General features: G+C 51.4%; 1 protein-coding gene across 5 annotated transcripts in view; it reads right to left on the bottom strand.

The window, feature by feature from the left end:
* LOC123370187 (alpha-1,6-mannosyl-glycoprotein 4-beta-N-acetylglucosaminyltransferase-like) overlaps nucleotides 1-27,414 on the bottom strand; it is a 32,451-nt gene extending 5,037 nt beyond the window's left edge. The window contains exons 1-5 of one of the 5 annotated variants that reach the window (XM_045016490.1): nucleotides 27,058-27,106; nucleotides 13,832-14,045; nucleotides 5,519-5,604; nucleotides 1,574-1,737; nucleotides 759-906 (exon numbers count right to left, since the gene is read on the bottom strand). In XM_045016490.1, coding sequence (XP_044872425.1) covers nucleotides 759-906; nucleotides 1,574-1,675 — 250 coding nt within the window. In that variant the 5' untranslated portion in view covers nucleotides 1,676-1,737; nucleotides 5,519-5,604; nucleotides 13,832-14,045; nucleotides 27,058-27,106. Of the gene's footprint in view, nucleotides 1-758; nucleotides 907-1,573; nucleotides 1,738-5,518; nucleotides 5,605-13,831; nucleotides 14,046-25,051; nucleotides 25,555-27,057 lie in introns of those variants that run through there. The other 4 variants (XM_045016488.1, XM_045016489.1, XM_045016491.1 and 1 more) reach the window with 4 other exon arrangements.
* Between the last annotated feature and the right edge of the window lie 570 nt (nucleotides 27,415-27,984).

The raw sequence follows: 27,984 nt of genomic DNA, 5'->3' as shown, positions 1-27,984 counted from the left end.
CCTACTCTTCTTACAGTTAGGAAGTTTTTCCTGAGGTTTAATCTACATCTGCTGTGCTGTAGTTTGACCCCATCGCCTCTTGTCCTGCCCTCTGCGGCAAGAGAGAACAACTTTTCTCCATCTTTTTTTATGGCAGCCTTCCAAGTATCTGAAGAGCATTATCAAGTCCCCCCTTAATCTCCTCCTTTCCAAACAAAACATAGCCAGTTCCTTCAGCCTTTGCTCGTATGGCTTGTGTTCCATCCCTCTGATCACCTTTGTCACTCGCCTCTGGATCCTTTCCAGTTTCTCTACAGCCTTTCTAGACATTGGTGACCAAAAATGGACACTGTACTCCAGCTGAGGCCTAACCAGCGCTGAGTATGCCTCTGTTAATGCAATCTAAAATTGCATTTGCTTCTTTTGCAACAGCATCGCATTGCTGACTCATGCTGAGGTTATGAACCACCACAGCTCCCAGATCCTTCTCAGCAGTGCTGCAGCCAAGCCGATTATCCCCCATTCTGTATTAATGCCATAGCAGCAGTTGCAGAAATCGGTCAGCCGGCTTCCCAAAAGCTGCTCCGCTATGACTGGTGCCTCTACCCAGTGTTTCTCACCAGTCCCGGAGATCTCCCTGACACAGTTTAGGAAGGCAGCAAGTCAGTCCCCGTGGTATCAAAAAGGTTGAGAGCCACAGCTCTAGACCATCTCTCTTCAGATCCAGCTGCTGGCAGAGAATGCTGGAGGCTAAAGCAGGCTGGTCCTGGGATACTCACTCTTCCTAGAGGGGGGGTGGCCGGCGAGGTAGCGATAGGAGATGTTCCTGGAGGCAGAGGCGTTCCACAGCTCCTGGAAGCTGCGCAGGTTCCCCTCGGGTTGGAGTTGCTGCAGCACCATTTCCTGGGCCCAGCGCTTCACCTCCTCCTGGGAGCCAGAGCAGAGTCAGCGTTAGCTGCTGTTAGCGCGCCCCAAGGCAGGCCTGTGGCAAATACACCTCGTCCGCCAGGGGCGGCAGCTCCAGCCCCAAGCTCCCTTTGCTCAGGAGGGCTAGAGCTGGAGAACAGCATCCCCTAGTAGTGCTGCTCCACCCCCATCCAGCCAGTCACGCCCTCCTCCTGCTCAGACATCTCCACCGGAGTGCGGCAAGGGAGGAGAGGGCATGAAGCTCCTAATTCAGGGATGGGAGGTGAGGTTAGGAGACGGGAGCGTGGACCCCAGAGCGAGGGGAGGGGATGCAGGAAAGCCTGTGGGGCAGGGCAAGGGGAGGGACGGGGAAGGGATGTGGGGCAGCCCTGGGGCAGGGGAGGGGAGCACAGACCCTAGAGTGAGGGGAGGGGATGCGGGACAGCCCTGAGGCAGGGGAGGGGAGCACAGAGCCCAGAGCGAGGGGGAGGGGATGTGGGGCAGTCCTGAGGCAGGGGAGGGGAGCACAGACCCCAGAGCGAGGGGGAGGGGATGTGGGGCAGTCCCGAGGCAGGGGAGGGGAGCACAGACCCCAGAGCAAGGGGAGGGGATTCAGGGCAGGCCTGGGGCAGGGGAGGGGAGCACAGGGGCAGGCACAGGCAAAGTCTCTGCCCAGCCCGGTACTCACCACCAGTGGGTCCTCCGGGCGCTGCAGGCAGAGGCTGAGGAGCAGGAGCAGACCCAGGAGCGTCAGGGCAGTAGTGAGCAAGCGCTTTGGGAAGCATCTCATGGCAGCCGGGCTCCGCGGTCAGGGGCTGGCACCTGGGGTCGTTGCCAGTTTCGGCCAGGCTCCTTTAGGGGAGAGGCAAGAGTGCATGAGGGGCACCGTTCGGAGGAGCGCTGCCCGCCCCGCCTGGGGAGTGCCTGCCCATGCAGAGGCAGCCTGCTCAGGAAGCAGGGCAGGGAGGGCTGCCGGGCAGCCAGCCAGCTCCTCGGCTCTCACAGAGCGGAGAGCCGGGTCCCCAGCGGCTCTCACCAGCTTCCATGACAAGGGTCCGGCACAGGCCACCCCTAAGAAACCGCCACAAACAGACTGAACTCCTAGCCAGGGAGCAGCCCCTGACTGAATAAACTTCGGAGCTGCCATATTTAAGTTCTGTCACATGACGTGAGCTCCTTTGACTTGTTTGTCAAATGGACAGGCTAATACTCGGCTGCCTTCTAGGGCTAGGGGAGGAGGGCTGCAAAGCACCTGAGCATATAAACAGCACTCAGGACAGGTGGGTACATATTTGAAGGGAGCGGTGCTGTCTCTCCCCCCCACCACCACCTCCAGTTGTGAGATGTCCCACAAAACCCAGTACACTGGAGAGCTCGGGGGCGGCGCAACCTCCAGATCCGCTCACTGCACTGAGCGCTGGAAGATCTGCAGGCACAGATCCATTTGTACGGTGCCCCGCAGCTCACGGGCCCTGCCAGAAAAATAAAGCTACTAGTCCAGGTGCACCCGAAGGTCAGGAGGAAACAGCAGCTACTGCAGAACATGCCTGCCGACACGGGTGAAAGGAGCACACCCTAGGGTGGCTCTAACTTCCTGGCTTCCCAGGTGCAATACACGATGTTTGTTTTGTACTCTAAAGCCTTTGATGATTTGGCTGTTGTAGTACCTTGGCTGTCTTCTCAAGGAGACATTTGAACATTTGAGAGCCGGGGCACCACTTGTGCTACCAGCATCCAGCAGTGCAGCACCCTCAGGCACAGCCTGCTACCTGCAGCAGGAACCTGGCATGAAAAGCACAGGCAGGTTCGGGGCGAGGAGAGGCAGCCGCACGACACCAGACATGTCTCAACTCCTCTCGTGTCTCCAGACGCGTCTCAACTCCTCTCCTACCACTTAGAATCCCAGCCCAGGTACGAGCGCTTGGACGCGCCAGGCCCTGGACCCTAGACCCAGTCTTCAGGCGTTAAAGGATATGAATGGTGTTGTGTATTTGGTTGTCATGGGTTTTGTCACTATGGCAACTGAGTTAGACTATTAAGGGATAGCTCAGCCGGTTTCAACCGGTTGAGTGAGCTCTCTGTATCTGTAAATAAAATGGAGGTTTTGGTTAGCTGTCTGCTCTCTGGCCTCAAGTGATTGCTTCCTACACCGGCTGCCCCAAGGATACAACACTGGTGACGAGGGTGGGATCCTGGTGCTGCTCCAGTAACAGAAGGAAGTAGAAGTCAAGGTAAAGACCAAACAAAGAAAAAAAGCTGCTTGTTTGCACTGACTGTGAAAGTGAAACTAAAAATCATGGCTACTCTGACCAGGCCCCTGGAGCCTTTTGATGAGAATACAGAGCAGTGGCATGTGTATACTGAGCGTTTTGAGCTTTTTGGTATTGCAAATGACATTACAGAAGCGAAGAAAGTGCCAATATTCTTAACTGTTGTAGGGGCTAAAACCTACTCTCTGCTACGCAGCTTACTACACCCTGTTAAGCCTGAGACTAAATCTTACAGTGACATTGTGGAAATCCTGGGGTCTCATTTCTCCCCAAAACCACTGGTAATTGTTGAAAGATATAGGTTCCACAAAAGAGACCAAAAGGAAGATGAAACAGTTGTACAATTTGTAGCCATTTTAAAAAAGCTAGCAGAACATTGTGAATTTAAAGAGATGTTAAATGATGCCCTGCGTGACAGGTTAGTGTGTGGCCTCTGCAGTGAAGCTATACGGAAGCGCCTACTGACAGAGGCTCAGCTTACATTACAGAAGGCTGTTGATATTGCTGTCTCCATGGAACTGGCTACAAGGGAGGCACAATACATCGGTGCATCCCCTAGGGTGCAAAAAGTGTCACAAGAACTGACCCACAAAACGGTGCAGAGTCAAGAATGTTACCGCTGTGGTAAGCTGGGTCACCAGGCGTCAGAATGCTGGTGTAAGGACCTGGTGTGTCGACGCTGTGGCAAAAAGGGACACATTGAGTATGCCTGTAAACAAAAGAAAAAGAGGCCTGTGGTCTGGCTGACAAAAAGAGGAACCTTGCATACCCTAGAGCAGACCCAGGATGATCAAGGTGACACCTCCTCACAAGAGGAAGTGCCACTGCATGTTTTGTCTTTGGCAGCGGGCTCACATGAATACTGGGTAACCCCCTTATGGAGTGGGAGCGGTCGTGTCACACATTATGCCTTCGGGAGAAGAAAGACCTATTGCTTTTGCTTCACGCACTCTAAGCAAAGCAGAAACTAACTACGCCCAAATCGAACGTGAGGCATTAGGAATTGTTTTTGGAATAAGGAAGTTTCATCAGTACCTGTTTGGGCGAAAGTTTACTCTTCTTACAGACCATCGACCTCTGACATCAATTTTTGGACCCTACACAGGCATTCCCCCATTAGCTGCTAGTCGTATGCAACGTTGGGCATTGATACTTTCTGCACACACATATGAAATCAAATATCGGAAATCCACTCTGCATGGCAATGCAGATGGCCTCTCAAGGTTGCCTTTACCGGTCAAACATCAAGATAGTGCCCAAAAGGAAATCTTCTACTTTGAACAGGTAGAGAATACACCCATCACTGCTACTCAGATAAAGAAGGCAACCCGCGTTGACCCAGTATTATCCCACGTTATGGACCTGGTGATGCATGGAAAATCTCGACAAACCTCTCCGGTCTCACCCGACCTTGTTCCCTACATGTCCAGGCGGACGGAGTTATCGGTCCAATCTGGTTGTTTGTTGTGGGGGAGGCGTGTCATTATTCCACCACCCCTGAGATCACAGATGTTAGAACAGCTACATTCCGGTCACTGTGGAATAGTGCGCATGAAGGAAATTGCACGAAGCTATTTTTGGTGGCCTAGATTGGACGGTGCTATTGAAGAGAAGGCAAAAGCTTGTATGTCATGTCAGGGTGTAAGAAATGCACCCCAGTGGGCACCCCTACACCCATGGGACTGGCCTGAAAACCCGTGGCAACGTATTCACGTTGACTTTGCTGGCCCCCTTGAAGGAAGCATGTTCTTGGTGGCAGTAGATGCCCATTCTAAATGGCCAGAAGTCTCTATAATGCAGTCCACTACTGCAGAGAGTACTATCCAAAAACTACGAGGACTCTTTAGTCATTTTGGTCTGCCAGAACAACTTGTGAGCGACAACGGACCGCAGTTCGTCTCTCAGGAGTTTCAAAATTTTATGAAGGCAAATGGGATACACCACATCACGTCAGCACCATATCATCCGTCCACCAACGGATTAGCTGAAAGATTTGTGCAGACAATGAAAAACGCTTTGAAATCAGCAAAGGGACAACACTCCATTCAAAAGCGTCTGGATACCTTCTTACTTTCCTATAGAAACACACCTCATGCTACGACCCAGGCTTCCCCAGCCTTTCTAATGATGGGATGACAGCTGCGCACTTGCTTTGATCTGCTGAAACCTTCTGAACCCAGACAAACTGTGCAACATCAGCAGCAATATCAAGTCATCAGACGGGCACCCAGAGCAAAAGACCGAACCTTTAGCCCAGGACAGCCAGTTTTGGCTCGGAATTATACTTCCAGAGCTAAATGGGCCACAGTCATCACTCAAACAGGACCTGTTTCCTATACAGTCCGGACTGCAGAGAATCTTACCTGGCGGCGACATGTAGATCAGCTGTTGCCAGGTCATGCCAGTCTTCAGGACCCATCTGCAGTTGAGGGGTCTGACTTCACCCCTCCTGGTGAGACACCGAATCATGAGTCACCTGTTCCTGACTGTTCTCCTCCATTACTGCCGGCAGCTAAGATACCCCTTTGCCCAGCACGAGCTGATACCACCTCCTCACCTATTCGTGCTGCGGACCCTGAGCCCCTAGTACTTTCGGGTGCAACAACACCAGAAGTTCGCCGTAATCCACCTAGAGACAGAAGGCCTCCTCATCGGCTGGATCTTTAGTTAGGGCGAACCCATGGTTATGGGGCAAAATAATCCCCAGGGTTTAGCCGGGAATGGAGGCAGTCTACCCTCCTTCTCTAGTTTAGTGTGTGTTTTATTTAGGGGATGTTCTTATTAGGGGGGGAGGAATATGTTGTGTATTTGGTTGTCATGGGTTTTGTCACTATGGCAACTGAGTTAGACTATTAAGGGATAGCTCAGCCGGTTTCAACCGGCTGAGTGAGCTCTCTGTTTCTGTAAATAAAATGGAGGTTTTGGTTAGCTGTCTGCTCTCTGGCCTCAAGTGATTGCTTCCTACACCGGCTGCCCCAAGGATACAACAAATGGCAGGGTCTTGCTCACAGCATTTGATGGTCATCAGTAGATAGGAACCCCAAACTGCTCAGCACATGAATCCAGCCAGCCCAGGCTCCTGGCACCAGCTGCTCCAGAGGAAGGTGCAAGAAATCCCCTAATGAGCAATTATGGACAAACCTGCCCACAGAAGTTTCACCCTGACCCCAGTCAGGTGCTAGTGGGTAGCAGGAGGGTTTATTAGTGCTCTCTAGCTTCCCTTTTGCCTTGGGAGGATGGGCAGGGACTGCAATCAACACTTGCTAAGTCACTTATTGCAAATGTTGTGGAATTGTTCAGCCAATGATGCAGATGCCCTCGAAACACATTACAGCCCTTCACCCTGCCCTTTCTAATACCTGCTGGCTGTTACTGGTGCAGAGACATGTGCAATGGGATGAAGGAAACTGCCTCCACGGGCCTTGGGTACTACCCGTGTGAGATGTGGGCAAGTGGTCTCACTGCAGCATCATTTTATTCGTTTTAAGCACATTCCTCCCTGTGCCTGGTACAGGAATAGCCCCCCCCACACCCCTTTCTTTTCGATAGCCTCTGTAGGGATGGCTATCCCGCAGCCAGAGGGGTGACTGCAGCTCCTATAGACATCCCCCAGCCAGCTTGGATGTGGCTAGCTTGAAAGCAATAGCCGTGAAGCCCTGTCAGCTTGGGGCTAGCTCGCTTGCTCGGTATTGTGACCCGTGCCACAGTCACACCTCCACCTGCAGTGGGCTACCTCGCCAGCCCAGGAAGGACAGATACCACACCAGAGCCTGTTTCAGGCCCTTCCCTCAAGGCATCACTTATTGATTAACCAAGAACTTAGGCAAAATCCCCAAATAGGGTACTGCCTCTGCCCGGCACCAGCTCCTACAAGCTCTTCCCTCACCCAATGCACAGAGCCAGGGATTCCCATAGGAACCTTTCTACTTCCTGCAGCTCTCACCCCCAACCTGTGTACCGGGGAGTCACCTGACCGCTGGGTTCTTTCCCTGACCACAGCAATTCCTGCAAGCATCAGGCTCCCAGCCACTCTTGACTGAGCTCTTGCTGGCCTATATAAAGACCAGGTTCTTTTCAAGCTATCACCTGATGCCCTGGCCCCACAGCCTGTGAGGAGGTAACTTATTAGTCACAGGTGGGCTGGGCCCATCTCCCCTTAAAGGGGCCAGGCATGCTGGGACACCTTCTATCTAAAGAGTTCTGGAGGTGCCAGTCATGGATCCATAGTTAAAGCTGAGTGAATTGTGTTCTTAAAGCAAGGATTCAACTTGTTCATTACGTCTAGAGAACACAGCCTATCCCCGCTAAATTACAGCACTCACTCCGAGTGGAGGCCAAATTCTGCAAGAATTTACAAATCAATCTATTATTTTAGGAGTGAAAATGGATTTAAAAGTGAGCCTTTAGAAAGTTAGCATTTGGCATCATTTTTTTTTGAGGTCCTTTTTGATCTTATCTTAGCCATTGTCTATCTAGGCAAAAATTGGCAGGGAGATGAATCTGGAGCAGATCCGGTGCAAAGAGTAGCTTTTGAAAAGAAATATGTAGGATTTCAGACTGGAGAAAAGGCGTAAATTGTTAACCATGACAGCAATTAACCATGGGAACTGTTTACCAGGTGGATTCCCCATCACTGACAATTTCTTAAGTCAAGATGGGATGTCTTCAGAAAAACTCACTAAAAACTGCCCGTTGGCAAAACGGCCACTGTCTGTCATTGTCCTCAGTTCACAGCCTGCCCTGGAGGCAATATGGTTGAGAGCAGTGGGGGAGAGCTGCCATTTTGACAAAGGGTAATTCTTTGGGGGTTTCTCAGAGGGAGAAGATTCCCTGTGCCAGCCTCTGCTGATGTGAATGTTCAGTTCTGAAAAATAAGGGCAGAGAATTATCACTAATCCTGCTCTCCAGATCTATTCAGTAGGATAGGCAGGGGAAAAGGGTGTACATGCCTGGGGAGAGCAGGGGAGGTGGGTGTCGATCATAGAATATTAGGGTTGGAAGGGACCTCAGGAGGTCATCTAGTCCAACCCCCTGCTCAAAGGGGGATCAATCCCCAGACAGATTTTTGCCCCAGATCCCTAAATGGCCCCCTTAAGGACTGAACTCACAAACTGTGTGTTTAGCAAGCCACTGCTGAAACCACTGAGCTATCCCTCCCCTGATCCCACCACTTTGTGCTAATCTGGGGGTGCAAGTTTATAAGACATGGTTGGCTCAGTCATCGGGCTCCTACCTCCAGCCCAGGACTCCTGCAATGAGAGGGGAGCTCTTTGGAGCTGGAGGCCGGGGGACCTATAGTGACATTATTGCAATCCTGCATTGCTCTCAGGATGACATACTGCAAAAAAACTGCAAAAGGACACCCAGGCCTCATAAAATGCTGGGCTTGAATGTCCATGACGGGTCCCACCCCAGCGCAAGACTTAAGTGCAAGAGAGCCCCATCAGGTTCTCACAGAATGACCTGAAAGAGAATTCCAGGCACTTCCCCTGCCTACATTGCCTGTAACTGCCCCACCAGTCCATGATCTGAGGGCGCTCCACACCTCTGGAAATCAGGCCAAGGGGTCTCAAAGCTGGTGCCCACAATAGCTGCCCCATTTCACAAATATTGGCCTGAAGTTCAGCTAGTCATTGGAGAAGAATCGAGACCTTTAACAAGATGCCAATACTACTAAGCCTGCCTGAACAGCAGGGCTGCCCAGAGGGGGCGGCAAAGGGGGCAATTTGCCCCGGGCCCTGGGCTCCGCAGGGGCCCCCAAGAGAACAGCGGAGGCTCCCGCCTCCGCCCCTCTCCTGGAGCCTCAGCACATCAAGCGCCGAGTCTCCGCCGGGGCCCCTGAGCCTCGCCCCGCTCAGAGCCGCGTGGGGAGGGGGCGGGGCTGGGAGCTCCAGGCTGAGCTCAGCTGCCTCCGCTCGGCGTGGAGCTCCCAGCCCCGCCCCCTCCCCATGCGGCTCTGAGCGGGACGGAGCTCAGGCCCCGCCGGCCACACGCTGCAGCTGTTCCGGCGAGGCGCTGAGACTCCGGGTGAGGAGGGAGCCGGGGGTAAGAGGCTGGGGCTGGGGTGGGGGGGAAGCGGGACCCGCCGCCGAAGCGCAGCCCGGTCTTCGGCGGCGGGGGGCCCCTTCCGTTCTGGGACCCGCCGCCGAAGTGCCCCGAAGACCCGCGGCGGGAGCCCCCCGCCGCCGAATTACCGCCGAAGCGGGACCCACCGCTGAAGTGCAGCCCGGTCTTCGGCTGTAATTCGGCGGGGGGGGGGGGTCCCCGCCGCGGGTCTTCGGGGCACTTCGGCGGCGGGTCCCGGAACGGAAGGGCCCCCCGCCGCCGAAGACCCCGGGCCCCCGGAATCCTCTGGGCGGCCCTGCTGGACAGCTGTGCTGGAGGAAACCAACCAATGACATCTCCAGGTGACTGGTGCCCTGTTTTCAGATAGGAAACAACCTGCTGCTCATATTCAGGGGAGGGATCCTGCTCCTGTGGACCAAGGTGTGACACCACAGCAGAGCTCCCAACGCCCCTTTGCTCACGCACTCCTGCACAAGAACGCAGACGGCCAGTTACCGCACACTGACAGGGTGCTGAAAACTACGTTCTTACAGAGAGGACACAGCGGTGGGAAAGAGTCTAACGCACCAAGTAAATTCAGGAGTCAGTTGTTGCATCTGCCTCTTTGTCCACTTAATCACAGATCCTGGGCCAGGCTCAACAGGCTGCCTCTGCCCTGGCCTGGTTTCCTTTCCATGCAGGGACTGGGGGCAGCGTTCCACTCATGGGGTGGAAGCCTGTCCAGTTCCATAGCTGGAGGGCAGTTTGCAATTCCTGGCCTCCCCAGGCTATCCTCTGGTTACAGAACCTAGACATTGCACCTGGATGTCTGCATGCAAGGGGAAGGAGTATCAAACCTACCTTGCTCTCCGCTCTCTGGCCAAGTAACTTCCCTTCCAGTGGAGGCCAGGAACATGCAGACAGTCAGGACAAAGACAAGGCTGGGAACCTGAAATTTCAGGTTCAGCTAACAGGTCAGGTGTCTCAAACATGCATCTTTTTACAAACATCTCCTGAACTTCTTGTTTAGTAACAAACAAAGGGCTGGCAGGCCAGGGGTGAATATACAGACAGCAGTGCCTGAGCAGAGCCCTCTCTACCCGCCCCACAAGGAATTCCCTGCATCAGCAAAACCACGCTCTCCTAGAGGGCCAGGTCTAGCTAGGGGACACATAGGGCTGCTTCGAAGGGGTCTGCAGGCTAACTGGGGCTCTTCCCTGCACTCCAGGATCCCTGCTTCTACGTCCATCACAGCTGTAGTTCTTCAGACTGATGAAAGGGAGTGTGATGATGTTACACAATGTTCATATATTATTGAAAGGTCTGGGCAGGAAAGGCTCCTTGCATTATGCTCTCAGCCCTGCCTGATGGTATTTGCTGCAGGGTCAGGCTGTAATAGTCCATAGCACTTAGAGCATTAGGGAATGTACCCTCCCAGCAGGACTATCCTCTATGGAGGCAGGGGAGAAACCGAGGCACGGGAAGGTTAGCGAGGATGACTTCAATGGAGTGAGACAGGGTTTTTCCATTAGGAATTCTGGCCTGGTCTACCCTGGAAGACATTCTAGGTGATGGGGGAGCTGACGGGGTTGTGACATCACGGGTACCAAGGAAGTGACATCTGCTGAGACAGGAACAGAAGGGATTTTTACCCAGACTGTTTAAAGTTCATTGGTTTGTTTGTGTCAGCAGTGTGGCCTAGTGGCTAGAGCATTGAACTGCGACTTGGAGTCACCTGAGTTTTATTCCTAGTTCTGTCATTGGCTTTCTGGGTGACCCTGGCAAATCACATCGCTGCTCTGTGCCTCCGTTTACCCATCTGTAAAATGGGGATAATGATACTGCTCTTCCTTTCTGGACTGCTTTGGGATCTGCGGAGGGAAAGAGCTAGCAACTATTATTATTTAATCCACACACACGCAAGAAAAGCTCTCCCAGTCCCAGCGCTCCCATTCCTTCCACCAAATTTTCCAATCCTTCTTTTGGAGTCAAGCAAAAGTTCTTCCAGTGTGCAGACAGACCTGAGCTAGCTTTGCTCTCGTTAGCAGGAGTACCAACAGCAGTGAAGCTGCGGCAGCATGGGCTAATCTCTCAAGTCCACATACAGGGTCCCAGGCAGGATGGTTATTGATACAGCACATGCTACCATGACTTCACTGCTATTGTTATTGGAGCTAGCTAGTGCAAAGCTAGCTTGGGTATGTCTGCTGTCACCCCTCTGATTGTGTCTTCCGTCACACCTCTGATCGTGTCTCTCATCACCCCTCTGCTGCTGTTACCCCCCTGCTGCCATTACACCTCTGATTGTGTCTGCCGTCACCCCTCTGCTGCCGTCACACCTCTGATTGTGTCTGCTGTACGTCTTAGGCCCCAAAGAGAAGGCAGGATCTGCAGGGTGCATAAGGACCAGTTCCTCTGGGTATTTGGGTTTGCCTATGGAGCAGATTCACAGCTTAGACGCTCCCATTTCTGGCCCGGTAATGGCTCCTGATGGCAGCCGGTACCTTTAGTCCCACTGGTGTCTTTCAGTGAGAATGGATTCCCCACAAGTAGCAGCAGTACCTAGTGAAAGCCACTCAACAGGCTCCTCTTCATTGCCATTGACTTCTACACGCATCCAGGCTCTTTGCAACAAAGAACCTGGAGAGCGCATCTCACCCTTGCCATTGCGGGATGAAATCCTGGACCCACTGCAGACCAAGGCGAAAGTTCCATTGACGTTAGTGCAGGGGTGAAAGTAACTTACAGGATTTACCGGTACTGCCGGAGTCCTGAGGGGGGCGTGGCCTCAAGCAGAAGAGGCGGGGCCTCTCAAGATTTAAACGCCCTGGGGCACCGGCTGTGGCTGGGAGCCCCAGGGCCTTTAAATCAACCCAGGGCTCCCAGCTGCAGAGGTGGCTGGGAGCCCCCTGGGGTTCAGGGGCAAATTAAAGGGCCCAGGGCTCCAGCCGCCACAGGGAACCCCAAGCTTTGATGGGCTGGGGCTGGGATTTAAAGGACCCGGAGCTCCTGCCGCTGTGGGGAGCCCCGAGTCCTTTAAATCCCGGCCCCAGCCCGGCTGCCGGAGCCGCGGGTGGGATTTAAAGGGCTCTGGGCTGCCCGCAGCGGCGGGGAGCTCTGAGCCCTTTACATCCCGGCCCCAGCAGCTGCGGGAGGGATTTAAAGGGCTCTGGGCTGCCCGCTGCGGAAGCCGGTGCAGTCCAGCACAGCGTAGTGGCTCTTGCCGCTACACCGGACCGGACCAGGTTACTTTCACCTCTGCGTTAGTGGGACCAGGGTTTCACCCGGGGACTTTTCCTTTTATGTAGGTACAAAAAAAGCAACCTAGGGAATTTAGGGCCTGACCCAAAGCCCATTAAGGTCAATGGAAAAACTTCAGGAGGCTTTGAAATCAGGCTCACAATACACCGAAAAGTCAGGGTATGTGAAACCTGAGCAACCGCAGGAACTCACCACCCCTGCTGCAGTATAAACTCACATAACCAATGCGATGTCTCCAATAACAGCACAACACCATGCAGTCCCACAGTCACAAGACACACAGCTGATACTGTTTTGCATTATAGGTGGCCGAGCAATAAAATCACATATGCAGATCACATATGCAAATCCTGCTTGTCACCTGTCCCTCTTTCCCATCCCCTTTTCCTAACGGCGCAGTGTTTAGCCTGGACCTTTTAACAATTTTCACATCTCTCAAAAGCTCTGCTGACTGTATTCCAAACACTAACTGCTGTCAGGAATGCTTTGTTTCGGATATTTACACGGCAAGGATTTGTAAGTCACATTGTTAAAGCTTCCAAAATAGTTTAAAAAAAAGAAAACAACTTCCATCAGCACCCAAGAGTAAGGTGCCTCAGTCCCTTCCAACGGGTAGATCATGCATAAATCACAAGTGATTTGTCTGGTAGTCTAGCAGGGTGCCCAAAGTCTCACTGTGGAGTACTAGGGGGAAAAGGGGCAGCCGTCACTCAGTGTAGTGGTAACCTTGACCTAGGTGACTTATAGGGTCACCAGACGTCCTGATTTTATAGGAACAGTCCCGATATTTGGGGGCTTTTTCTTATATAAACACCTATTATCCCCCACCCCCTGTCCTGATTTTTCACACTTGCTGTCTGGTCACCCTAGTGCCTTAGCACAATGGAAGTTTATTGTTGCCTTATTCATTAACTTGGGGATTTAAAATAAAAATAATTCTCTCTCACCTTGGACACTGAATGGTCTAGGTAATTTCCGGACTAATTCTGGAATCCAGCCCCAAAAGAAGCCACCTTAGCTTGGGCTTTATTGACTGAGACCATGGTGAAGAGAAGCATACTCTGGTAAAAGGGGGGAACCAGTCATGTTATTATGGGGTGCTCTTGCAGCACCATCATTAAGGTTGCACAGAGCCTTCAGTTGAGAGGTGATTTTTTTAAGTGCACTAAAATCCGCACGCACAGTCACCTTGGCCAGAAAACTGCTAGGCCGGTGGAGAGCCTAGATGAGAGTTAGCATTGGAAATGTGGGGCATCTGGTAAAGGGGTTCTCGAGATACCGTCCCCACGCCACGACCTCATTTTCAAATGTGCTGGTTCTGACTACACTTTTTTGCCCAGACCTAGGGGAAAACTAGAGGGAGTACTCACATGCAACTTCTATCACTGGGCTGCCCCTCAGCTCAGCTAGCGGTGGCCACCAAGAGCCAGCTTCAAAATCCGACTGGTCAGCAGTTAGGAGCCTTTTGGGCTGGTTGTCCGAGTGGCGCACGTGATTGTGGTAGCTACAGCATGCCAGCAGGAGCAGGCTTAGCGACGCAGGCTGAAGCAGCGTTTCTTTGTAAAGGCAGCATTTCACAGTGCTCTGAAATTCACAGGAAGAGTGAAAGCTGGCATGCCAGATCCGAGGCTAGTTCAGCTCGGTTGGCCTGCCCTGGGGTCATTTAGGGTGACCAGATGTCCCAATTTTATAGGGACAGTCCAGATTTTTGGATCTTTTTCTTATATAGGCTCCTATTACCCCCGCCCCAATTTTTCACACTTGCTGTCTGGTCACTCTAGGGTCATTTGATCAAGGGGGGCCTGAGATACAGCTGCCCGGAAATGTCCTGTTTTTAAAATTCAGGCTTGGTGCTTATCGCAGGCCCACAGCAGTGAGAGCAGGGTGGGAGACACAGCACATAGCGCTGAGGCCAGGCAGTGAGCTTATAATGGTCTGGCTTGGTGCATTATCTTGTGCAGCCAAGTGTTTCTTCTGATCCTCAGATCAACTTTGGCTGCCAACTTGTCTGTTCTGGAAGGGAACAAAGTGCTGCTAAGCGTCCTTAACCCCCCTATAACAACAGTTTTTGTGGATGGATTGAAAACTCTAAGGCAAGAACCCACACCAGGGGTTACTCCCACTGCAGACACAGCATGTGGATGCAGCTTACGGGTGAGCTGATGTTTCTTTAAGGTGCTTTAATGAGCACAATAGCTAACGAGTGTTGCTGGGTCATTAACTCCACAACTGAGGCTTTGTGCATACAGCACTTGTGCACTACAAGGGCTTGATGACACAGGGAAATTGACCCGCCCAGAATAATTTGCCCTCTATGGCTAGGCCAGTCCATTTCCCTGTGTAGACAAGCATTCTGTCACTCTATGCTTTTGTAACCAGGCCACAGCTCTCTCAGCTGGCCTGGCGACATGAGCCCAACACTTTCCCATAGTTTGTTAGGCCTGAATAAAGATGTAGCACAAAACCAGTTGTGCCAACCTGACTAAAATCAGGCTAGCAGAGGTTTCTGGGAAAACCCAGAGTGAAATACTGACAGGCAGAATTGTCTCACAAAGCCCTGGGAAAGAGCAAGATAAGTGAGGGAGCTGATGCCAGCTGTGTTGTGTTAAGACACAGTGTTTGAAGGACCGATAAGAAACACAAGCATCTCACAGTTCTGACTTACTCCTTGGTTTAGTGTTCAGTGTGTTTTTAACTCCCTCACATTCCTAACCTTTGGCGCTTGTTGAGATATTAACAATTCAATATTGTAGAGACTAGGCATGCGTATATATTAAAAGGTGTCTAATTTCTAGTTGTTAGACAAAGGGGGTGGATTGCTCTAGTGAATGATCTATGACGTAATAAAACTGTCTATATAAGCTAATACTGAGCTGTAGAGGGGGGGCTGGTTCTTTTCGGATACGAGCTGTTCTTTACTGATACGTGCACTTATCAATAAAGAACTTTTGATCGGACCTTGCTGGTGTTGCCTGGTCTCTCTGCGGTCAGACAACGAACTTCGCTGTTGGGGTTCGAGTCCCCGACATCTTTGGCGACTCCGCCGGGACTTTGTCTGACTCTCCGGCGGGGGATCAGACTCTGAGGCAACGCAGCGCGCATCCTCTGATTTAGAGGAGCCTTGCCTGGTAATCTGATCTCTGCGTCGGCGATAAGGCGAGTTCTGTGAACCAGCTGAAGCTCGTAGAAATCCAGCAACATCCACCTACCCGTTGAGTAGGGTTAAGGTTGCCTGGGTTAGAGTCCCAGAGCAGATTGTCGGGGTTCGAGTCCCTGACAACTTAGGTCTGGGTTAGAGTCCCAGTCCAGGTCTGGGTTAGAGTCCCAGTCCAGGTTTGCACAGGATCCAAGTAGTCTGGGTTAGAGTCCCAGCCTGGGTTTGAGTCCCAGTCCAGGTGTTCGAGTCCCCTGGAGAGGTAAGTGAGCGCTCGACGCGGGAGGTGGGGGTTAGAGTCCCTTTACCTTGACGCGGGGAAGGGGGGTTAGAGTCCCCTTACAAAATGGAACAATTTGGCAGTAAGTGCCTGGGGGACGCCCCATTGTCTCTAATACTTAAAGATTGAAAGAAGATTTCTGGAACCAGGTAGCTTTTGGAGCTGTATGTTTAAAGCTGTATGGAGAGCTCTTGTAAAAATCCCCCAGCATATGCCCCAGAGCCACACTGGGAGGAAGACTGTCCGTGGGGACGTCTGTCTCTCTTGGGCTCACGCCATCTGAATTTATTGACTGTGCAGCAAGATATGATGCATCGTGGTAATAGGAAATAATGGCCTTGGTGTGTGTGTGTGTGTGTGTGTGTGTGTGTGTGTGTGTGGAAAATGGGGGAGGGACAGTCTAAATATTCCACCTCACCCCCTAAGGGTACCCCAGCATGTTACATGTACGTACATTATGGTCTTAAAACCTGCAGGTATTTAAAGAATTGGAATCTTTACACGCGTGAAAATCTATCTAAACAATGCCCATTAGAAGGTACCTTCAATCTAGATAAGATCATATATCTCAAAGGAGCTTTTAATCACCAAAGTAAAGCCTCTGACACAGTGTGAGCAATTTGTCTAGGAACGGGTTAATTTGAAATTCAGCTTGCCTTGGTGAAACTGGAGAAGCCACGGGCTGGAATCTGAACTGAACTCTCTAAAAGAGACACTGCAGGAGATTCCAGGGTGTAAAAAACAGCTCTCCCAAGAGCAGAAGCATGTTGGAAATTCTGGACAAGCTGTATACAGGATAATCTCCCGTCTGCCTATTCCCCTTCTCTGAACGTTATACAGACGTGGCCAGTTTGGACATGTGTGAGTATTAAAGTGGCTTAAGGGTTAAAGTATTCATGTTCTTCCTGAGTAATGTGGGAGCGTTCCCAACACTCTTCATTGTTGTTTTATTATTTTTAATTAAGCTTTAAAATTTGATTATATGGTGTGTTTCCCCAACGTCCTGCAGTAGATAAATTGGTAACAGATTTGTCACAGTTTGGTGAGCAATTGAGAATAGGGGAGCCCTATAGAATTTACACCATCTATCTGTTTTACCTTTGTTATTTTGTGTTTCTTTTGTTTGGTACTGTTAGTGTTATATGTTGAGGATTGCATGATTAAAGGTGAGCCTACTCTCAGCTGCAGTAAGTCTGAGAACTGGAGAGGGGTTTAGCATTTTTCTCTCCACCCTGGTTGACCGGAAGGGTGGCAGGTGGATCTACCCCCAGTCGTAGCAGGACTGGGCAATAGAGTAGTTGGAGAAAAGGGCCGAGATGTGTACTTGATAACTAGAATTGAGCAATTAAGAGCATGGATCATGAACCAGGCGGCAACTCAAACCTGCGCCAGGGCAAGTTGCAGGCCTTGAGACAGGATTTCCAGTTAGAAAAGGAAGCCCTGGCTAAGCAAGTACCAGTCCTTCAGGGACTTGTTAAAATTTAACCATTTGTGCTCAGCATATGTCGTAACAGCAGTGTGTTTGCTACAAGAGGAAAATGAATAGTTCAACGCCAGTGGGCCATGTGTTTTGCCCAGGTGGCAAGTCTCACAGGGGAGGACTCGAGTAGTTTTGTGAGTAGAAATGTTTTAGGGAAAGGACCAGACGGGTGGGGGCTACTTAAAAGCCCACCCTCCTAGCTAACTGGTAGTGCAATACGTTGGTACCCATGGAAAGAAACGGTTCAGAAAAAAAAAAAAAAAAAAGGATCGGGCCCAGGCGGCCCGGCAACAGACAGAGAGCTTGGAGAACAGGTTGGAAACTTTTAGGGTGTAGTGAAAAAAAAACAAGAACGGAGTAAGTAAGTATACACATAGGGGTTCAAATACTTAGAAGAATATTTGGCATGGTGATCTGAGTTGGTAAGTGGTTGTTGAAAGGACAAGCACGTGATTTAAGGCACAGTGAAAAGTTAACTCTATAGTTGCTGGAGGGAACAGCAGTTGAATTTTGTAAATGTACTAAAGTAAAAAGTTCTTGGTGTCTTTGAAATGTTTGTAAATAAATTCAGGCAAAGAAATTATTAGATTGCAATCATTTGGCTATGAACAATTTTGTTAAATTAGCTGAAGAATGTATCCACTGCTATGTAATTAAAATTGTATTAGGCTCTAAGAGCACTGTGAGTGATGATGTTTTCTTTCAGTGTTTACAAGCAGGAGTTACAAGTAAAAAGTGAGCCAGCAAGCATCTGTATTAATGCAAATTATCTAACTAATAAGATAGGAGCCACTAAAACAGGGGCTGCCTATAAAACACATACAAGACAATATGGGGTAATTCCCTTGTTTTGCCTAAAATCAACAAGAGTATTTGTATATTTTTAGTAATGATTGCCTGCCCAGAAGAGGTAGACTTCTGTTTTTTGTCTTTCAGAGAATCAGAGACAACTGATGCCGGCTGAACAGCATTCAACGTACCATGATTTGCTGGCACAGTAAAAATTGTGTTTTGTGTTCTATGTTCTGTCTTGTGGTGTTGTCTTGTGGCCAAAATTGATGTGTTTAATATTTTTATGGGATGGTCTGATTTAAAATCAAGCAGCAGTGTTGGATTAAAATGCAGATATTTGTTTTGTTCAACTTAGAATACAAAGTGTTTGGATACATCAGCAAAATGTGATATACTAAAGTCTTATACATTTTCTTAAGTAAGAGAAAGATACTACCTTGGCCAAAACTTTTAATTGACAATTGTTATTGAAATTTGCATATTAACAGTCTTTGAAAGCAAGGACATGGAAAGTTAACCCACTCCCCATATTGTACATGGGATCCTTCTGGCTACCTCAGACTTCTAGCCAGAGGGCTGGGGATGGTGGACAGCTATTGGACTACAGTTTGTATTAAATGAACTCATCGAAGTGGGTGTGCTTGTCTTGGTTTGTTGTTCTCAAGTTCTGTAATAACATTATTTTAGTGAAATGGTATATGTGGCATATATTAGATAAGACTAATGTACTGTAAAACAGCAATGTGTATGTGTTCATTGTTAACAAACGGTACATAAGTAAAAAGTAAAAGTTTCTTTTGTAGGTTACAAAAAAAAAAAAACAGCTGAGAAGGGAAGCGAAAAAAAAAAAAAACAAGTTGACTGAAAAAAAAAATAGATAACATGCTCAGTTTAAAGCTGAGACACTGACTTTGTTCAAGGACACTCCTCACAGCTAAGACTTGGCTAACCCTCAAAAGGAACAAGGGGGGGACTTAAATTTGCCCATGCAGCTATAAAATTTGTAAACTCTGCAAAGACACTAATGCAATGTGTTAGGTTTCTTTTCTCACAGGTAAAGAAGAAACAACCCAAAGATCCTAGCAGCCCTCCCACCCCTTGGAACCAGGACACTGGGTCTACATAAAGCTCCATCAACGAAAGACTGCCTTGGCTCCATGCTGGAAAGGCCCGTATTGAGTCCTGCTGACTACCAACACCGCTGTGAAGTGCCAAAGACTGACTGTTTGGACCCAGGATTCTCTCTGCAAAAAGACCCCTCCACCTCAGAAGAATTCTCCTACTGATGATAAGCCTATTTTTTTTTTCTAGTTCTATTGTGCTTCTGAACAGCATGCCAAAAGGACAAGTATGCTAAACTACATCTGTTTTGGGAAAGAAGAAAAAAACACTCACTCCACTGACATTGCCAAAGTCCAGGAATTCCTGACCAGAAAGGACATTGAGAACTGACCCTGGTGAAGAAACAAAGAATTACACACTGGCAGGACTAAATTTGTGGGACTTATATTTGGAACTGTGGTATTAATTGGATTTTGGGGTTTATTCTACAGGCTGCGCCCTGTGTTTTGGATAAATCCTTCAGCATGTATTGCCTCCCTCATTGCATTTTGAATAACATTGTCCTTATCCAGTTTTCAGATCGCTTTTACATACCCAGATTGCTCACAAGGGGCTGCCATTAGATTAGCACAACAGAGGGCCTGGGTTATTTCCTCTGGAAAGAAAGAGGATTGACCAAATCCCTGTGGTCTAGGGGCCAATGGTACACAGCCATTTGGAATATTCTTAAAGGCCAAGAACGTGATAAGAAATTGGGCCGACTAGAAAAGGCCAATAGCCTTATTTTTGCAGCTCAGCTATCTTCAGTACAGGCTGGAGTTGTTGAGTGACATGTCATTTCCACCCTTAGTTCTATGACCCAGAAGTTACTGACAGAGATGGTACTGAATATCACTGAGGCTGGGAAGGCATTGCAGTGGGATCCAGACCAGACTTGGCCCACTGCCCTTACAGATGCATCAGGAGTACCATCTGATCTGTGGTCATGCAAACATACTTGGACACTTTCTGGCTGAAAGTGTGGATATTCATAGTGCTCCTTCCAAGCATATGGACCAGTTAGGGTGGGTGTAGCTTTCACATACCGAATCCTGCTGGGTCCATGGGGAGGATGCATGTGGGACTGAATTGTTTACCGAGACATCTGGGACATTAGACCCCTTGGTATACCTACCTGATTTATAGTCAGTGCCCCAGACCAATGAACTGTTACCTCTGAAGGCGATTTGTAGCTTCGTCTGCAACTGAAGAAACCGTAACCCGGTTGTGCCCTGCCAAGCAGTAATTTGTTGTCCCAAGAGTCCCGTTGGTCCTCTAGGGACAAAGGGGGGATTGTTAGGCCTGAATAAAGATGTAGCACAAAACCAGTTGTGCCAACCTGACTAAAATCAGGCTAGCAGAGGTTTCTGGGAAAACCCAGAGTGAAATACTGACAGGCAGAATTGTCTCACAAAGCCCTGGGAAAGAGCAAGATAAGTGAGGGAGCTGATGCCAGCTGTGTTGTGTTAAGACACAGTGTTTGAAGGACCGATAAGAAACACAAGCATCTCACAGTTCTGACTTACTCCTTGGTTTAGTGTTCAGTGTGTTTTTAACTCCCTCACATTCCTAACCTTTGGCGCTTGTTGAGATATTAACAATTCAATATTGTAGAGACTAGGCATGCGTATATATTAAAAGGTGTCTAATTTCTAGTTGTTAGACAAAGGGGGTGGATTGCTCTAGTGAATGATCTATGACGTAATAAAACTGTCTATATAAGCTAATACTGAGCTGTAGAGGGGGGGCTGGTTCTTTTCGGATACGAGCTGTTCTTTACTGATACGTGCACTTATCAATAAAGAACTTTTGATCGGACCTTGCTGGTGTTGCCTGGTCTCTCTGCGGTCAGACAACGAACTTCGCTGTTGGGGTTCGAGTCCCCGACAGTTCAACCCTGAGTCGGTTAAATCTGTGCACCTGCACCTAAAACAATAAATTCTCCTGGGTGCGTGGAATGGCTGAGATAACCCTTCAGTGTTGGAACCTTAACTTCCTCCCTTCTTAGCTTGCTGGGATGCTCACTGGGCAGCCAGAATGTTGCATTACTGTTGGGGTTTTTTTCCCATTTTTAGATGGCTGCATCTGTTTTCACGGATCTGCTGTGCTGCTCGCACAGCAAACTGGCTGTGAGGAACTGATTCCCGAGCGGGCGAGGGTGCGTGGGGAGGGGACACCAGAGATAAAACAGAATCACCCGAGGCGAGATTTGTGTCCACCTCTCCCGTCCCAGTGGAGACCGATGCCGGTGCTTTAGGCCCACCTTCTCAAAGGTATTTAGGCACCTAAATCCCCTTGAAAGCAATAGGAGTTGGGCGCATAAATACTGTGAGACTGTGAGTCTTAATCCCGACCAGTCTGATGAAGAGACCTGGTCCACCAGCAATCAGTGGGGAGTGGACACAAGGGAGTGGGCCAAGCATGAGAGCCGCTTCCTTGCGCAGGGTTGTGCTAGCTAGCGGCCAGATGGTCTGTAATAAGCAAAGGCCTCGGGGATGGTTATTGTTTAGAGAGCATCAGTGGAGTCCCAGGCACTCAACAGACAGGGCTGGAGACAAGGACCAACAAAAATGATTAGGGGGCTGGAGCACATGACTTATGAGGAGAGGCTGAGGGAACTGGGATTGGTTAGTCTGCAGAAGAGAAGAATGAGGGGGGATTTGATAGCTGCTTTCAGCTACCTGAAAGGGGGTTCCAAAGAGGATGGATCCAGACTGTTCCCAGTGGTACCTGATGACAGAACAAGGAGTAATGGTCTCAAGTTGCAGTGCGGGAGGTCTAGGCTGGATATTAGGAAAAACTTTTTCACTAGGAGAGTGGTGAAGCACTGGAATGGGTTCCCTAAGGAGGTGGTGGAATCTCCTTCCTTAGAGGTTTTTAAGGCCCGGCTTGACAAAGCCCTGGCTGGGATGATTTACTTGGGGATTGGTCCAGCTTTGAGCAGGGGGTTGGACTAGATGACCCCCTGAGGTCCCTTCCAACCCTGAGATTCTATGATTCTATGACCTTGCTACAAGAACTTACACTTTTAATAGGCAATGCATGGAGAAAAGACAGGGGATGGGCTGTGAGCAAATACCAAAGGATGGAACAGGAAGGTTACCTTGGAGACAGTCAGATGATGGATCATTTCCTGTCTGTTGGCAGGAGGCAGCAGAAGAGAAGGGCTTACAGGAAATGGGCCTGTGAGGGGCAGAAGGCTCTGAGAGCAGGTCATGGAGGACGTGCTGGAGCCGGGGTTGCCTGGAAGGTGCCGAAGGCAGAGCTGGGACAAGCCTGGGGCAATGATGCCAGGTGGGTGGAAGGAAAGTGGGGAGCTAGAGAAAGGCAGGAGTGGGGCTGCTTGGGGCCTTGAATGCCAGGACCAGGAGTGAGCCCCGCTGCAGAGGGGGTGAGCAGGAGGATGTCTGGGGCAGCAGGGCTTGGGAGGGAATTGCAAGTGGCTATTTGCCAGGGCTTCCAGCCAGTAACGTACCTAGAGCTGGCTGCAGCTGCCACCCACACAGAGAGCAGGAGGAAACCCCACTTCCTTGCTGCCTTTGGGCTTGGCTACACTTACAAATTTGCAGCGCTGCAGCAGGGTGTGAAAACACACCCTCTCCAGCGCTGCAAATTGCGGCGCTGCAAAGCGCCAGTGTGGTCAAAGCCCCAGCGCTGAGAGCGCGGCTCCCAGCGCTGTCTGTTATTCCCCACAGGGAGGTGGAGTACGGACAGCGCTGGGAGAGCTCTCTCCCAGCGCTGGTGCTTTGACTACACTTAGCGCTTCAAAGCGCTACCGCGGCAGCGCTTTGAAGTGCTAAGTGTAGCCACAGCCTCAGATAAGGAGGCTGCTGCACCAGCTGCAGCACAGCTCTTAAGAGGAAGTCACATGGGATGGGGGACTGTTCCCCTGCAAACTGGGCAGCTTCTGCTTTCCTTCATCTTGATGAGATGTTATAAATGAATAGAGCCTGGGAGTGACATTAGTGGGGTGAGCACAGGCCACGGCCTAACCCCAGCATTGGTACCCACTTCCTGTCGGGCCTTGAGCAAGACACCTAACCTCTCTGCCGCAGGCTTCCCCAGCCATCCATCAGATCCTGCCTGCTCCACCTCCCGGGGGAACCGGAGAGTTCGGTAGTGGAATAATACTGCAGTTAGCAAGGCTAGTGCAGCGAGAGGCGAGCAGGGAGCAGGCCACAGCAGCAAGTGGTGTGTGCACCCTGGAAGAGAAGGCAGCGCCTTGCTCCCATTATTAGTACGGTGTTAGCCCCAAGTCTTCAAAACTACGAGCCACGTCCCCAGAAAAATCACAGGATTTTTAGATCCAGCCTGATACGTTTTAGGTGCTTTCGGGGTCACCTTTTTGGGCCTTTCAACACAACTGGGAGGGCTAGAAACTTACTTTTCTTTGAAAGGAGAAGCTGAGAGTCTCTGTGTGATGAAGTGGGACTGTTCTTAATGTTTCCTCTGAATACTGTGTGGGTGCCTCAGTTTCCCCTATGCATTTCTTAAGTCTCCAGGGTGCATAAATTGCTGACAATTTGTATCCTAGCAACAAATGGCTGGAGCCCTTCCCCCCTTGCAAGGGGATGCTAAAGGTGAACAAAGAGATCAGTGACCTCCTGGCCCGGGAAAGAGTCAAAGGCCAGAAAGGAAGGGCTGGAGGGTTTTTCAGTTTGGGGCTGGCTGGGGATAGGAAGTGAGGGCAAACAGGGTTGTCTGGCTCGCTGGGCCCCAGAATGGACCCGGATGAGGGGTCTGGTTCTCTGCACCTACAAGCTCTGTTTTAGACTGTGTTCCTGTCATCTAATAAACCTCTGTTTTACTGGCTGGCTGAGAGTCACATCTGACTGCGAAGTGAAGTGGGGGTGCGTGCAGGACCCTCTGGCTTCCCCAGGATCCCGCCTGGGTGGACTCGCTGTGGGAAGTGCACGAAGGGGCATATGCTGAATGCTCCAAGGAGAGACCCAGGAGGTGAAGCTGTGTGAGCTTAAAGATCAGCCAGGGCTGCCTGGCCTGTGCTGTGGAGCTCCCTCAGGGCTGAGTGTGCCGCTAGGCCTGGCTCCTGCATCTCCTTCACGTGTTGGTGTGCAGAGGAGTGGGGCCGTTTGGGGAGCAGGGGGATCCCTGGCGGGCCGAGGGGGGAGATCGTCCACAGGTGTCGCCACGGAAGAGGACAATAGGTGCTAGAGGTATGCGACTGTTACGCAGTCAGCATCTCTCTGCTGCTGCCTGAACCTCGCCCAGCAAACCCAGGGTTTGGTTGCACCATGTTCTAGCCACAAACAGCTCAGTGGGGAAAACACGTCAGAGGTACGACAACAGAGCCGGTGCTAGGCATGAGCCGACTAAGACGCTCCCACGCTACATCAGCACAGCTGCAGCGCATCTCCCGTCGGCGTAATTACTCCGGCGTGAAACTTGCATTGCTGGGGGGGCTTTTCACATCCCTGAGCAAGGTAAGTTAGCTCGACTTAAGCGATAGCGCAGACCTGCCCTAAGCAGCTCCAGGGGCCCCCCATTCGCTTTTCATTATAAGAACTTGCCTGTTTTAACATTGGGGAGGGGGCAAAGTGTTCCTGCTTAGGGCCCCCAATGGGCTAGCCCTGGCTGTGCCCGGCAGCAGGTCAGGGAGGCCTCACGGGGGCAGGAGCAGAACCACTCCCTTCTCTAGCGCTTCGGCCACTCCGGTTCTCAGTACCCGTTCCCTTGGTGATGGTTTTCACAGCCTGGCCACATGTGGCTCCTGGCTAGTGCCCATGTGAAAGCCCCCCAGGAGGACAGCTGGGGGGAAAACTTACTTCGTCTGGCTGAGCCGGCTCCCCCAGGGAAGGAAGCCGCCGAACGCCGGAGCTCCCGTGCTACTCCCCTAGTTCGCCCTTTTGCTTTCCCGTGCCCAGTGCCTCTGCTTTCATTCTGCACAAGCCCCACCCCGAGCCTGGGCTCATGGCTCACATTGGCGGAGAATCTGAGTGCAGCTGCTGTGCACAGATCCATGCACTGGGTTAGTCCTGGGGGAGAGAGGGCTTTGTGTGCAAGGCAGCTGTGTCTGGGCTGTCCCATCCCCACTCCAGCAAAGGCCAGGGCCTGCTCAGCAGAGGGCCTGGTCCCTGCTTGGACTGGAGGAGAGGGACCCGGGGTGAGGCTTGAGCCAAGGCTGTGTGTGTAACTGCCCCGGCAGCATCTGGCCCTAGGCTGGCAGCCGCCAGCAGGAGGGAGGGTAACCCACTGATGAGTGTGTGTTACGGGGGTGCCCCTCGGTGCTGATCCACAGAGGACAAGGGGTGCTACAGCCCCCTGCCAAGGGAGGCTTGAGTCTTTAGCTCCATTCTTAGGCTCTGGTACACTGCCGAGCTTACAGTGATGCAATTGCTAATGCAGGCTCTAAGCCAGTGGCTCTCAAACTTTTCTCCTGGTGACCCCTTTCACATTGCAAGCCTCTGAGTGCGACCCCCCTTATACATTAAAAACACTTTTTTTTATATATTTAACACAATTATAAATGCTGGAGGCAGAGCGGGGTTTGGGGTGGAGGCTGACAGCTCGTGACCTCCCCATGTAGTAACCTCGTGACCCCCTGAGGGGTCCCGCCCCCCAGTTTGAGAACCCCTGCTCTAAGCGGACGAGAGAGAGCTCACCTGTCAACTTCATTACTCCAGCCCCCGCCAGCGGCATAGCTCTCCCACCGACATAGCACTGGCTAACCCGGCACTTAGGTCACTGCAACTTGCGTTGCTTGGGTGGGTGGGGGATTATTCACCCCCCCCCCGAGCGACAGTTATACCACAATAAGTGGCAGTGTGTACATAGCCGTCAGTCCTGGGTGCGTTGGCCAAGATAGCAGGCTTCCTAGGAGCACGGCTGGGGCCAGCCTCCCTTGATGGCCCCCAGGGACTTGAAAATGCTGATGCAGGTGTGATGGTGACACTCGCTGGAAACCAGCCCTGCTCCATCGCCTTCAGATTCCAGCTCCACCAGAGGGGTGCTTTGCTGGTACACCCAGGGGCAAAGCCTGCCTCGTGCGGACACAGCTTATACCAGCGAACCGCGCGTAGGGGATAGCTTATTCCAGTGCCCCCAGGATATTAGGGATAGACGGTGTGTATACTAGGGACAGACTGGTATAACTGTGTTTATACTATGGCTTCTGCCAGGCGGGGTCACCCCTCGACACCCCGTACCCGATGCAGCTAAGCCAGCAGCATGTCCTAGCGTAGACCTAAGCTGTCATCCCCTCCGTCTGGGGGGGTGCCTGTGGCAGGCTGCTCAGAGCACTGGGCGAGGGGGCAACGCCTGGCCTGCCCCCCGTAGGATGGACTTTCAAGGTGACTCAGCACCACAACTGGGGCCAAATTGTCCAGCGAGCTCCCAACATGCCCCCGCCACACTGCTGCTTGGACAATCAGAGTTTGGTGCCTACATGGGAGCTAAGTGCGTTTAAAAACTCTGCCCCTTAAAGGCCAAACACAAATATGAGGCAGCTTCCCCCTCCCACCTAGTGAGGCTCACTTCAGACAAAAGCCAGGGAACAATCTCCCCTCACCCACCAAGTCCCAGACAAATGGAGGGGCCCTGGGCCGCCAGCTCTCCCCCGGCTTCCCAGTGGGGTTGCAGACCAACACCTCCCCCTCCCCCCCCTGCAGCTATTGCTGCTCAGCTGTGACTTTGCACTGTCCCCACTAAGGCCAGAAATCACAGTGCAAAGGTGCCTGGCTGCTTAAAGCCACCCCAGTGCCAGCACCTTAGTGGTGTTCTATCACCACCGGGCAGCGGTCTCGCCCTGTTACTGCTGGAAGCTTTGACTCACCCAGAAAGGCTCTGCTGCTGCTCTCACGGTCATCCGACTTTGAACGGTGCGCTCAGCATTGGAGCAGTCGCTTCCCCTGCCTCTGGGTGGGCTGGAACTTCCTGGATTCAGTATTGTGTGTGTGTGCCTGTGTGTGTGTGCGTCCGCTTTCAGTGCGGGACGGCAGCTGAACGTACTTCACATCTGTGCAGTGCTGCATCTGCTCCTCAGGCCCCGGAGAGACCCCAGCCCGGGGGCTTGGAACATCTCTCCTCAGGATCCCTGGCCATGGCCCCCTGACTGACCGGAGAGTTGCCTCTCTGGAATTTCCTAACTGTGGAATGCTGGGAATGGGCTTCTTTCCTGTAGGAAGCAGGTGGCTTCGGTCCCACTGGACACAGAAGAGCCCCAAGGTGGCCATCTCTGCACGGGGCAGCCCTCCTACCACACAGCCAGGGCTAGCAACAGTGTTCAATGAACAGCAAAAGCCTGGGGCGCAGTTCAGCAGAGGGTGAATGGTGCGCTGGACTGCAGAAGACACAGCTCAGGTTATAATCTGTCAGTAGGGGCTGAGCTAAAAGCAGGCCCACTGGTGCAGGCAGGGCAACTGGCTACACAGGTGCAAACTGCCGCTGGCAGGGGTTTACCCTGTCCACACTGCGGGCTCTGCACTGATGCAACTATCGCAGTGGCTGAAATGGGGACAGATCCCCGGTGTGGGCGAGGCCTGAGCCCAGCATGTAATGTGTGTCACCTGAATCTAACAGACCTGCCGTGTCCAGCAAACAGGTGGTTCCCACAAACCCCTTCCAGCTCCCCAGTGCTGCCTTTCCTTTTGTTGGCCTTGAGGGAAAAACCACCAGGAATGGGCCTGGCATAGAAGCACGTGCGTGAGAGAGCCCCTGTTGAACACTGCCCGATGCCACGGAAATAGACGCTTTGCATTTC

This window comes from Mauremys mutica, chromosome 4, assembly GCF_020497125.1.
Source record: "Mauremys mutica isolate MM-2020 ecotype Southern chromosome 4, ASM2049712v1, whole genome shotgun sequence".
Lineage (NCBI taxonomy): Eukaryota > Metazoa > Chordata > Testudines > Geoemydidae > Mauremys > Mauremys mutica.
The sequence above is the reverse complement of the archived record's forward strand: the minus strand, read 5'-3'. Positions and strand labels throughout refer to the sequence as shown.